General features: G+C 64.0%; 2 protein-coding genes across 2 annotated transcripts; one reads left to right on the forward strand and one right to left on the reverse strand.

The window, feature by feature from the left end:
• Window positions 1–6,233: 6,233 nt before the first annotated feature.
• LOC116495916 (tyrosine-protein phosphatase non-receptor type substrate 1-like) lies at window positions 6,234–8,977 on the reverse strand. The gene is made up of 5 exons (XM_032198659.1): window positions 8,886–8,977; window positions 7,823–8,167; window positions 7,492–7,687; window positions 7,044–7,083; window positions 6,234–6,770 (listed from the first exon to the last, which is right to left on the reverse strand). Exons 1-5 carry the CDS (start codon window positions 8,962–8,964, stop codon window positions 6,645–6,647), a joined length of 786 nt encoding a protein of 261 aa, XP_032054550.1. The 5' UTR covers window positions 8,965–8,977; the 3' UTR covers window positions 6,234–6,644.
• Window positions 8,978–9,556: 579 nt separating this feature from the next.
• Window positions 9,557–11,442, forward strand: LOC116495837 (tyrosine-protein phosphatase non-receptor type substrate 1-like). Its single transcript, XM_032198554.1, has 5 exons — window positions 9,557–9,617; window positions 9,990–10,340; window positions 10,511–10,825; window positions 10,932–11,264; window positions 11,339–11,442. Exons 1-5 carry the CDS (start codon window positions 9,557–9,559, stop codon window positions 11,440–11,442), a joined length of 1,164 nt encoding a protein of 387 aa, XP_032054445.1.
• Window positions 11,443–12,033: the final 591 nt, after the last annotated feature.

Consider the following 12,033-nt stretch of genomic DNA (forward strand, 5'->3'; position numbering starts at 1 on the left):
AAAAACACTCGCTGCCTGGCTGGCTGCCGGGAGCCCTCGGTCGTGCTGGGTTGCGGGCAGGATCCTGCCCCTTGCTCTGGAGGAAGTTTTGCTCGCTGGCTGGGGGTGCTGCGATGCCACAGAGCCCTGCCTGCACCCCGTAAAGCCAGGGCAGCTCACCAGGAGGGCACAGGGGGGCCCCAATCCTGCACCCCTCGGCTGCAAGGCTCAGGGGGCCATGGAAAGATGTTGGGGGGTGTCTGCATCTAGGGCTGATCTTGAAACCCCCCGGGGATGCCAAAGGGTCAGGCTCTGAGGCCGAAGGCTCCTGGGTGCTGCGGGTGGGTGGATGGGGTGCAGACGGGGTGCCCATGGGGACATCGGGGGTCCCTGAGCCCACTGCCCCTTGGAGAGATGCTGGAGAAGACCTTGGTCCCCCCTTGGCGGCACGATATCTGCGACGGGGTGAGGATGCGGCCGAGGGAGGAGCAATATTATCTTGATTTTCTTCTGCCTTTTTTGTTTCTGTATCCCCTCAAAGTTCTTTGTTGATTGCAAATTGTTATCGTGAGAGCGCATCCGAGGCTGCAGCGGCAGATAAATGCTCAGCGCGCTCCCAGGCACGGCTGCTGTAACTCCTTGCTGGCCGGGCTGCCTGGCAAAATCCCTCAGAGGAAAAGAAAACTGCGAACGCCGGGGGATTGATCACCTTGGGCTATCTCTGCCCATCGCTTCCTGCTTGTCAGAGCCCTCACTGGAGGTGCCGGGACTGCTGCAGGACTCGGAGCCGGGCTTGGTGGTGGATTTGTGCTGGTGGAGGTTTAGGGGGCAGCTCCGGCCACGATGGGGAGCTGGTGAGGGGCTGGAGACCCGCTGTGCCCCCCCGGCGTGGTGCTGGGTGCTGTTAGGGTTATTCCTGAGCCCACGGCCACGTCCAAGGCATCGTGGTGGAGATGGGAAGCGCTCCGCAGCCGGGATGGACGGCGTTGTGCCTGCCCAAAGCGGCCAAGCCCAGCATTGAGCAGGGCTGCTCGTGGCTGCACCCCCCCAAACTGGTGCTCGAACAGCCCCTGGCACCACCAGCACTGCCACCAGCCCTGGCACTGCTGTCCCTGCGCTCACCGTCCCCGCGGTCGATGTCCCCACAGTGGCCTTGCAGCTCGGGGCTGTTTGCTTTGGCCCTAGAGACGCCAGGCACATCCGTGCTGCTGCCGGGAGCGTGAGGAAAATGCTTCTGCAAGGCTTTGGTTTGTTTTGCCTTTTTTTTTGTTTTTTGTTTTTCTTTCCCCGAAGCCAAAGGGCAACCAAAAGCGCACCTTTGGGTCCTTGCCCTGCTGTGGGGACAGGAGGGACATCACCAGGGCACCAAGCTCAGTCCCGAGGAGCGAAATCCACTTGTGTGCAGCACGACGAAGCGCTCCGGTGCTCATCGCAGCGCAGCCCTTCAGCAGCCGCTCCTGACCGCGAGCGTTAATGACATCCACCCAATTAGCCGCTGCGAGCCCCGGGTAGCCCGAAGGATTAGCAAATGAAATCATCATCGAGAGGCGTAAGCAGTTAACACCGTTAATTAGTCAGCGAGCGAATCCCTCACCCAAACACTGAACCCGTCCCAGCAGCCGGGGAGGCCGGAGCGGGGCCGCGAGCACCATCAGGCCCCGGGGTGCTGCCACCCATGGGAGCACGGTGATGGTGGTGGTGGTGGATTTTGGGCGATGCTGTGCTGACCCCAGGGCCGGGAGTCCCCCATCCACACTCCCGTGGCTCCTGGAAACGGGCGATGTTTACGGGGAATTCGCCTTGCTCGGGGAGACGTTATATTTTTACACGTCGCCATGGTTACGGATACCATGATAAAATTAAGCCCGAGCCTCGCGGAAGAAACGCATCTGTCAGGAGCAATTATTTTACAGGGCGCCTTGCTTTCCCTGCCGCGCCCCCAGCCCCAGCAGGGCCGTGCTCCCCACCGAGGGCCCTTCAGGGCTGCATCCTGCCCACGATGCTCTTCCTGCATCCCTACGTCCAGGCGCCACCGAGCTCATCCACCGGCACCGTGCCGGGAGCTGCCGGCGCCGGCACGGCCCCTGGGGGCTGGCAGCACCCCCGGGCACATCCACAGCCAAGAGCATCCTGGCCAGGGTGGCCGCTGCCACGGAGAAAGCGCTTTCAGCCTGTGCCTTGGCTGCCTCCCGCAGCTCTCCTGCCTCTCTAAATATTTTTTTTCTCTTCCCCTTGCACTTCTCCTGAGAGGGGCACTTGTGCTGGGCTCGGGGCGCTGCCAGCACCGCGGCCGCGGCCAAGCGCAGCCGAGCTTTAAGGTCGCTCTGTGCCGGGAGGAGCTGGGTTCTGGAGTCCCCCCCTCACCCTGCCCTCGCCGTGGGTGACCCAAAATCATCTCCCCAGTCCGAGCAGCAGCCCTGGGCTCTTTTCCCTGCGTAAATCCTGCTCACGGTGCTGCAGCCCCACCAGAGCATCCCCGGGAGGCTGAGCTGAGCCGAGCCCCTGTGCGCGGCTCCTTTGGGGCACGATGCACGTGGGGGTGCTGGGGGGGGGACAAGGACCACAGCATTGTGCCACCTTCAGCTGGTCTGACACAAGGGGCACCACTGGAGCCGGTGGGACACCCCCTGCCCACCCTGCCACCCCCATGGGTGCCGGCCCCATGCAGGGGCTGCGCTCCCCGTGCCGGCTCCGGCTGGCAGCGGTCCCTGAGCAGCGGCCCGTCAGATGCCGAGAGCACAAAGCGAGTCTTCCCTCAGCACTGGATGTTCCTGTTCGTCCCACGGCCCTGGAAATCCCTCCGTAATCCTTGCCAACTTCGTGGCCTCACCGACATCCTATGGCGAAGCAGCAGCGGGCTAAACGAGCGCTGGGTGTGAAGGATTTCCTTCCATCGCTGGGTTTAAAGGGGTTTGACAGCTTTCGTTTTCACTCTCTGTCCCCTCGTGCCTGTGGCAGGAAAGACGGAGGACGGCCAGAAGGGCAGTCCCCAGCCTGCCCTGTGCTGTCCCCAGGGGTGTCACAAAAACTGCGAGCAGGTAGGGCAGGGAGGTTCCCAGCAGTGATAACTGCAATGGCACAGCCTCCTATCAGACACCGGAGAATCCACAGGGACGAGCAGCATCCACGGGATGCTTCTGCTCAGCTCGCAGCCCTGGGGTCCCGCTGATGTCCCCATGGATGAGGCTGAGCTTAGGGGCTGGAAAAATATCTGGTGTGCCACAGAGAGCTGAGCCCCCCCCCCATCTCAGGAAATTGGGGGGAAGGATGGAGCTGGCACCGAGGCTGCGGCACGGAAGCGGTTCCTATGACAACCCCAAATCCCAGCCCTGTTTATCCCCTTTAATAAAAATCCACAATAACCATGAAACTGGGGAATAAGATTCAATAAGTAAGACGCGAAATAAATCAGGACCAGCACAAAGCGTGTCACCGCTTTGCTTCTGCTCCAGCCCTCGCTTTCCAATTAAAGTGCTGCCCTGATAAATGGCGAGCTGGCGGGGTTTCGAGTTGCTCTGCCCCCTGAGACGGCAAAAACGGAGCCCGGCGGGTGCGTGGGGACAGGCAGCGGCGTCACACGAAGGCACGCCTGGGCAGCCTGCGCTCGGCATCGTCGGCGCTGAGCCCCGGGCTGGATCCCAGCCCTGCTCCCAGCATCGCTCCCACCTGCCTCTTCTTGCCAGCCTGGCCCCAAAAAGGAGCCAAGGCTTGAATGCGTCCCGGTGGGCGGCCAGCTCCTGCTCCCCAGTAAGTGCTGGCACCCCAAAATGTCCCGTGGACATCGGTGTGTGCAGGGTGCTGGCCATGCAGCATCCCCGCGCTTCTCCCGGCAGCAGCATGGCCCCGGAGAGGCAGCAGGCACAAACGAGACCCGCGTGGTTTTTCCTGGGGCCCTTTGAAATGTCCCTGAGATCTTGGTGCCCTTTCCTTTTCCCTCAGGGTACCCCAGGCACTCCTCCAGCTCCTGGTGCTGCTCCCCGTCGTCGGTGTCCTGGCACAGCAATCCCAGGGCACTGCAGGGTCCCCGTGGCACCGCAGGGTCCCCAGGACAGCACTGGGACCCCAAAACACCTCTGGGACCCGATGGCAGGGCGCCCTGTGTTTTTGGGTGCTGGCCCATCCTCGTCTATCAGCTCTCCCCCAGCCCGCTCGCTGTCTTTGCACGCTTGCTGCCGGAGGCCCGTGCTCCCTGCTGGTTTCGGCACAGGCGCGGAGCAGATGCTGGGGCAGCCCCTGAGCACCCCTCAGCCCTTCTCTGACTGCTGCTTTCTGCTTCTCCTCCGAGCGGGGGGCTCTGCAGACCCCTCCCCACGGCTCAGCCTCTCCCCAGCCCCTCTGCTGGGCTTTACCTCCATGCAGACAGCCCCGCGCTGCGCTCCTGTGCTCAACTGAAGCGCACACACGTGGTGGGGCCATGACCAGGCCCCCTGTCCCCCCCTGCACCCTCACCCCAACACAACACAACCCCGAGCTGGGGCTGGGGGAGCTGCTCCCCACCCTGCACCCAACCAGCTTTTCTGCTCTGCCTCCTCTCAGCCCCCCCCTCCGGCACCGCCTGCACCCGCCGAACTGCGTCAGCCCCCGGCAGCTCTCGGGCTGGCTCCAGCACCTGCGTTTCTCACCCCAGCGCCCAGCGTGTGACCCAGCAGGACGTGACACCCGGCAGCACCACGAACCAAACGGAGGAAGGATGAGCAACAAGTCCCTCGTGTCCCCCCCCCCCGTGCCACCGCCGGCAGCGCTGGACCCCCGCTGCCGCCCCCCGAGGCGCTGCCCAGCACGGTCCTACCTTGGTGCCACGCTCGGGTGCTTGTTTGTGCTTTCACTGCCGGCACACCCCAGGCTGCTGGCTTAAAGGATTTTCCTATAATAACCACCAAATCCCTCTCCTGGGCTGTAAGCCGCAGACCTGGGCCTTTCCTAGGTGCACGGCTCTCCGCGGCGCTGTGCTCCTCGCCGCCTCACATATGCTCGAGTCAAACTGGATTTCCCCCCTCCCGGCCCAGCCCGGTGCTTCAAAAGCCCTGCGTGCCCTCAGATTTCATTTCCCCTTGTCTGCGAGGTCTCTCCCCGGTTTCAGTCTCACCCACACGTTTTACATACTCCTGCTCGCGATCGTTTTCGGGACTCTCAGCACCGTCCCCGCGCGGTTCTCCCCGAGCAGGGGACGAGGCAGATCTCCCAGCCCTGGCTGCAGCAGCTGCTGCCTCTGCGTGAGCTCCACTGGACCGCAGAGTTTTGTCCTGGCTCCCCACTTACCTGGTGCCACCGCCCCGAGTCCCCCGGGGGCTTGGGCAGAGGGGGCTGTGCTGGTGGCAGCCCCCTGCCTGGTAAAATCCCCCCAAACCGTGCTCCGAGCGCTTGGCGCTGGGTGCTGAGTGCCTCCAGCAGTGCTCCTGAAGGAAATGTCCTCAAACTGTCCCCCAAGGCATGTCCCCTGGTGCACGGGATGTTGCTTCAGCCATGCAAATTCATTTCACAAGTGGCTTCTCTCCCCCCACCACAACTTGCCCCTTGACAGGAGCTCTGAGCAGATAAGGCTCCCCCGCGCACCCAGGCTCGCAGACACGTCGCGCTGTCCTCTTTCGGTTCTCCTTTTTTTTTTTTTGATTTCACAGAGAACAACAGACAAAGGGAGTTGGAAGCTGGCAACTGCGAACAAATCTCAGGACCGGAGAGGCAGCAGCGATGGTTTCTCTGCGGGAGGAGTGTGTTGAGCCCCTAACCCAAGTGTTTGAGGTGCCTGCGCCGGGGGGATCCGTGCCAAGGCACACCCGGCTGCTGCAGCTGCGCCATGGAGCGCTCGCCACGCGGCTTCCTGCCTCGCTTCACCCCGTCCTCCTTCTCCTGGCGCGTGGTCAGAAGAAGGAGGTTAAAAATGGCTAAGAATAGGGAAGGAGTGGGTTGAGGAATCAGCATCACAAGTGCTGGGGTTGCGGGGTTGGGGTGTCCAGCCTGCCCCTCGCCCAGCAGCCGGGCACTTGGGGCACAGGTCGGAGCAGAGCTGGGGTCCTGCTCTTTGTCCCCAGCCTGCTCCGTTTTGTCCCAACCCTGCTGGGCTTGGGAGCTGCCCCCAGGGGGGCTTGGGGTGGTGGCAGCTTGGCACAAAGCTGACAGCAGTGAGTGGGCACAGGGCTGTGGAAGCCTCACATCTCCCCGGACCCCGCAGGCCAGGCGCATCGCTCTCGCTCTCACTCTCACACGGCAGGACTGGGCAGCACGGCTGCTAGCAGGCTTTAATGAGGACGGGCTCAGACACTACACAAATCATGGATCTGCCGGGCTGGGCAAGTTCCAGTTGCCTGTTCTGGCAGAGTTTGGTGTGCACAAAGTCCTCGCGGAGCCATCGGCACCACACGGCGCTCGCACGAGGCAGAGCTGCTCAGCACGGGGCCCCGATCCTGCACTCGAGGTGGCTGCTGGCCCTCGGGGTGGCTGCTGCGAGCCCGGGCAGGGCAGCTCGGGCACCGAGCCTCCCCCTGCATGGCACAGCCACCGAGATGGGAATGAATTAGGAGAGCTTTGAGGCTCGGATACCGAGCTCGGGCCGGCTGTGCTGTGCAGACAGATAAACTTCTTCTTTCGGGTGCCCTTCAGGGACGTCTTGGCTTCCTCCCCCGGCGCTGGCTCCTCAGCCCCCGGCGGGGCCGTGGCGGGGCCGTGCGTCACTTGGCAGCTGCCCTGATGCTGGCGTACTCGGAGCGGTCGGTGCCGGGGCTCTGGCTGCGCTGCGGTGCCTCGTGCAGGGGCTGCAGGTCGGCGTAGTGGATGTCCTTCTGCTCGCTGCTCTGCTGTGCAAATGGTTAATACCTTCAGTACAAAACCTTGGAAAAAGCTCCCTTACAGCACCTTAATATTGGGTCGGCCATGCCACAGCCCCACGGATGCCCCTCACCACAAGGAGCAGCCCCCCTGCAGCAGCTGCTGCTCGCCCAGCGCCTGCCCTGGCCCCGGGGCCACGGCATCCCCGGGGCTCCTGGCCAAAGGCGCAGGTGCCCAGCAGCTCCCCCACGTCGGGGCATCGGGGCTGGGGGCCCTGCCCTGTACCCACAGCTCGCTCCTACCTGCTGGGGCGGCCTCGGGGTCTCTGCATCCCGGACATCGCTGCTGGGGGAAAGGAGGATGTTAGAGCCAGGGCCAGGCAGCCGCCCTCCCCACCGCACCCACGGCACACAGCACGCGTGGACAGTACAGAAGGGTACGATTTCTCGCCCGAATTTCAGCTCAGCTCCCCAGCACACAGCTGCACTGTGCCAAAACTGGATGTGTAGCAGAGGGCCAGCATGCTCCCAGTGCCCGGGCTGGCCTCAGGCCCTGCAGGGACTGGGGCACAAAACACCAGCCGGCCACGGACATGAGGGATGCAGTGCAGCGCAGCGAGGCACCAGTGAATGAATGAAGGATCTTTTCTGGGTCAAATCAGTGCTCTGGGGGGAGCAGAAAGCAGGAGCCAGAGGTGTGAGGCTGTTTGCTTGCCTTCAGCGTGCAGAGTAAGGAGGTGGGGGTACCAACCTGGGGGTCCCCGGGCTCCCTGCACAGCACGGGATGGCGATGGGTGAGCAGCCGCCTGCGGGTGCCCCGGCTGCACCCTGGCTCTGCCCCTCACCCCGACACTTCTTGTGGTACACGCAGAAGATGAGGATGAAGATAAGGAGGAGGAAGAAGAGCACGGCAGTTGCAACCTCCACGCTGGGAAATGGAGAAGTCCCTGTGAAGACACAAGGCGGAGCGCGGAGAGGGTGGTGGGCGCGGGGCAGCGTGGGTCTGGCCGCAGGCAGGGCTGGGGCCAAGCTGGGGTGGTCACAGTGGGGTCATGCTGGGTTGTACTGGGAGCCCCACTCACCCCGCACCACCACCACCGTGCCCTCACCACGCCGATACAACTCATCATCACCGGTGGGTGTTTTGCGATACTTCACACAGTAATAGGTACCATCGTCCTCGGGGCGAACGTCGCTGATGAGGATGGTGAAGTCTGTGTTGGACCCATTCACTGCCCTCGTCACACGGGATGAGGAGCCTTTTTGGTCATAAATGGTCTCATTGCCACTGCCCCAGCCCTTCAGCCACTTCACGGGGCCAATGGGACCCCCTGCAGTCACGGTGCAGTTCAGGGTCAGCGTCTCCCCTGCCATCACTGATATCTTCTGGGGCTGGTGCAGCTGAAAGCCCTGACCCGCCTGGGCATCTGCACCTGGGGACAGCGACAGCACAGCAGGGGCTGAGCTCCCGAAGGAGGCGAGAGCTTGCTCTGTCCCCCCTGCCCGGCACAGGCACAGCACCCGCAGCTTGCTCAGCGCTTTAGCCCAGAAATAGTGCAGGGTGTGGGGGAGAAAGCAGCGCTAAACGGGAGCGGTGGAAGCCAGCTTCAAAACGGGCACGGGGAGAGATCCCTTCCCACTGTGCCACTGATGCGAGGCGCCAGAGGGAGACGGGGGAATTCCAGGCAGGAAAAACTCTCCAGTGCTGCGAAACTTGTGCAACAGGAGCCCGAATCCCGCCCCGTGGTCCCTCCTGCCCAAAGCCCCCGGCTGCTTTTCCGCACGAGCTCCCCCCAGGGCAGCAAAGCGCAGCACCCGGCACCTCGCACACCCCTCACCATCGGGCACATCCCCGGGGCCCAGCGCCACGTCCCGGCATTGGGGGAAATGGCCAAGGGGCTCCCGAGCAGGCAGCGGGCACTTCAGGAGACCACCGTGCCCCAGACAGCCCCGCACCAGCCCGGAGGTGGTCGGAGGAGGAAAACCCCCGCACGGGGAAGGTTTCTGCAGCCGTGCACGTGGCAGCGGTTTGCGGTGGTGGCCGGGTCACCCACCCCGGCCCCCCGAGAGGCAGCAAGCAGGCAGCGGGGCTGGGAAGCAGGACACCCATGCGTGGCCCCTGCCGTGCCGCTGCCCCGTACTCACCCGAGAGCCACACCGGGACGAGGCTGAGCTGCCCCAGCAGGAGCCGAGCCAGCAGCAGCGCGGCGCGGAGCGCAGCCATCGGTGCTGCCGAAAATCTGCGCTCCAACTGCAGAAGGAAAACGAGAAGCTGCACAGGAAATGGACACGGGCGCGTGCTGTTAACGCTTCTGGTGCCTGCCCCTCTGCCGGACGGACGGGGCAGGCAGCGGGAGGCCGAGCTGGGCAGGAGCACAGCGGGACTTAACCCCTGAAACGCGTCCTGGCTGGTAGCCACCCTGCGCTCACCCCGATGCCTGCTCAGAGACAGGGCCTGGAGGGGCTGCGGTGGGCACGGGGTGCCCCTGGTTTCAGCAGGACAGCCCCGGCTGCAGGGAGGCTCCAACAAAGCCCGGGGTGTGTGTGGATTTGGGCCCCTCGCTCCTGCTGCCCCGTGCCGGTGGTCGTGGCAGTGCCGCCCATCTGTGGGCTGCCATGGCTGGTGAGGAACAACCTCACGATGGCACAAACACCGAGGGAGAGGGAAGCCTCTGGGCTTGCGCAGGGCACCGCAGAGGAGTACGGCCAGAGGCAAAACCCAAACCGCTTCCTTCCCCTTTAGCGGGAGGTTCCCAGGGCCCCACCAAGTTGAGGCACACCGAGCCGCACCTTGGAGGGGGACGAAGCCACTCGCCATGGCTCCGGTGACACAGGCGCTGCCTCTTGCCTGCCTGCTGCTGCTCGGCAGTGCCCCGGGTGAGTGCCCAGCCCTGCACAGCCCCGGCGCCTTTGCCAGGGCCTGCTCCCCCCTGCTGCTGGCAGAGCAACCCTTCCCTCTGCCCACAGGGATCTGGGGCTCTTCCCTGCCCTCTTCCAGCTTGCTTTTATCCCCAGCTCAAAGGTTTGCTTTATTTTTGCTTTACTCGAGCATCTCCAGGCCCCCTGCTTTCTCCTTCCCGCACTGCAGCCTGGGGACAGGCCCAGGCTCACAGAGCCGTCTGCCCTGGGGGACAAGGGACAGGGATGTCACTGCCCCCAGCTTTGTGCTGGGGGTCGGGGGAGGCCCCATGCTGAGCCCTGGCTCCAGGGCCCCTCAGCAGCCCCAAACCTTCCTCTCGCTGTCCCCAGGTGCGGATGCCCAGGCGGGTCAGGGCTTCGAGCTGCAGCAGCCCCAGAAGGAGGTGTCAGTGATGGCGGGGGAGACGCTGACCCTGAGCTGCACCGTGGCTGCAGGGGGTCCCCCCGGCGCCGTTAAGTGGCTGAAGGTCTGGGGCAGTGGCAATGAGACCGTTTATGACCAAAAAGACCCCTCATCCCGTGTGACGAAGGCAGTGGCTGGGTCCAACACAGACTTCACCATCCTCATCAGGGACGTCTGCCCCGAGGACGCCGGCACCTATTACTGTGTGAAGTTTCGCAAAACACCCACCGGTGATGAGTTGTATCGGCGTGGCGAGGGCACGGTGGTGGTGGTGCAGGGTGAGTGGGGCTCCCAGTACAGCTCCCAGCAGGAGCCAGCCCTGCCGGCTCAGCCCCCGTCCCGTCCCCTGGGCTCTGCTCTGGGGCAGGGGCTCAGGAGCCGGCCCAGGGAGAGGGTCCCGGGGCTGCAGGGTCAGAGCCTGGCTGATGGACCCGCGCTTCTCCCACAGCCAGACCCTCCAACCCCACTGTATCCGGGCCCAGTTACCGCGTGCAGCCGGGGTATACGGTATCCTTCACCTGCAACTCCTGGGGGTTCTTCCCCAGTGACATCAATGTGAAGTGGTTCAAGGACAAGACCCCGATTCAGTCTCAGCTGCCCAATGTCACCCCTGAGCCATCGAACTTCACCTACAGCCTGTCCAGTACCGTGACGGTGACGCTGCAGAAGGACGACATCCGCTCAGAGCTCACCTGCCAGGTGCTGCACACCACGCTGACGGCCCCGCTGACGAGGAGTTACCGTCTGAGCCAGGTCCTGCGAGGTGAGGGATCAGTGGGGACTGGTGCTCACGGCCCTGCGGCTGGGACAGGGCCCCCGCGGACATGGGGCCGGGGGACGCCGTCTCCAGACACTACTTCTCTTCCCAGTTCCCCCCAGCACAGTTGTGGTTCAGCCTCTAGGCCCCGTGGGGCTGAACGAGACAGTGAGCTTCACCTGCTACGTGCAGGGCTTCTACCCGGGAAACGTGACCGTCACCTGGCTGGAGAATGGGAAGGAGATGAACAGGGGGAGCAGCCCCCGGCCGACAAAGACCCCTGAGGGCTTGTTCGAGCTGAGGAGCACGGTGGCGGTGCAAGCCATTCAGGAGAAGAACATATCTTTGTTCACCTGCCGGGTGGTGCACGAGGGCCAGGACCCCGTCAGCAGCAGTGCCATGCTGTGGGTGGATGCCTCGGGCCAACAGGGACGCAGCTCAGAAGGTACTGGCACCCGGGGGCTGTGGGGCTGGGGGCTGCGTTCCCCACACCCCGCGCTCACTCCTCTGCTCCTGCAGGTTTCCATCTCCTGTCCAGCCCCGGCCTGTGGCTCTGCATGCTGCTTGAGAAGGCGATCCTCGTCCTCGTCCTCTTCTTCCTCTTCAAGCGCTGGCAGGCCTGAAGAGAGGCCAGGGCTGCACAGCGAGGCCGCCGAGACGGGAGAGACGCAGGAGAGCGTTGTCAGAGCTCCGTCACCTCCAAGCCGAGCTGAGTGTGTCAAGATCAGGCCGGTGGTGCTGCATGAACAGATTCGCTGCTTTTTTTGGGGACCATGCACCACCGCCCCTGCTGCCTCTCCCTACTGCCTGCTCATCACCCGGCGAGGCCCCATCCCTTGGCAGCTCCCTAGGCCAGGGGTCCCGGACCCCCCCACTGTCCCCATCCCCTCGCTGTGCTGCTCTGCACGTGGTTATCAACAGAAATACAAATCCTTGGAAAAAACATGCTCACGGTACCTTCATAATGTGTCGACCATAGCACATCCCCACGGACTCCCCTCCCCACGATGCTCAGCCCCCCTGCAGCAGCCTCTGCTCGCCCAGCGCCTGCCCTGGCCCTGGGGCCGTGGCATCCCCAAGGGTCCTGGCCAAAGGCGCAGGTGCCCAGCAGCTCGCCCACGTCAGGGCATCAGTGCTGGGGGCCCTGCCCTGTACCCACAGCTCGCTCCTACCTGCTGGGGCGGCCTCGGGGTCTCTGCATCCTGGACATTGCT

The sequence above is a fragment of the Aythya fuligula genome, chromosome 16, assembly GCF_009819795.1.
Source record: "Aythya fuligula isolate bAytFul2 chromosome 16, bAytFul2.pri, whole genome shotgun sequence".
In the NCBI taxonomy this organism is placed as follows: Eukaryota; Metazoa; Chordata; class Aves; order Anseriformes; family Anatidae; genus Aythya; species Aythya fuligula.

Bases quoted from the DNA above. Each gene is read 5' to 3' on its own strand.
- LOC116495837 (XM_032198554.1), top strand. From the start codon at position 9,557: ATGGCTCCGGTGACACAGGCGCTGCCTCTTGCCTGCCTGCTGCTGCTC. The intron at 9,618-9,989 runs GTGAGTGCCCAG...CGCTGTCCCCAG, and splicing joins GCTGCTCGGCAGTGCCCCGG to GTGCGGATGCCCAGGCGGGT. The intron at 10,826-10,931 runs GTGAGGGATCAG...TTCTCTTCCCAG, and splicing joins TCTGAGCCAGGTCCTGCGAG to TTCCCCCCAGCACAGTTGTG.
- LOC116495916 (XM_032198659.1), bottom strand. From the start codon at position 8,964: ATGGCTGCGCTCCGCGCCGCGCTGCTGCTGGCTCGGCTCCTGCTGGGG. The intron at 7,688-7,822 runs GTGAGTGGGGCT...GTGTCTTCACAG, and splicing joins CACGGTGGTGGTGGTGCGGG to GGACTTCTCCATTTCCCAGC. The intron at 7,084-7,491 runs GTTGGTACCCCC...TTCCCCCAGCAG, and splicing joins GGGAGCCCGGGGACCCCCAG to CGATGTCCGGGATGCAGAGA.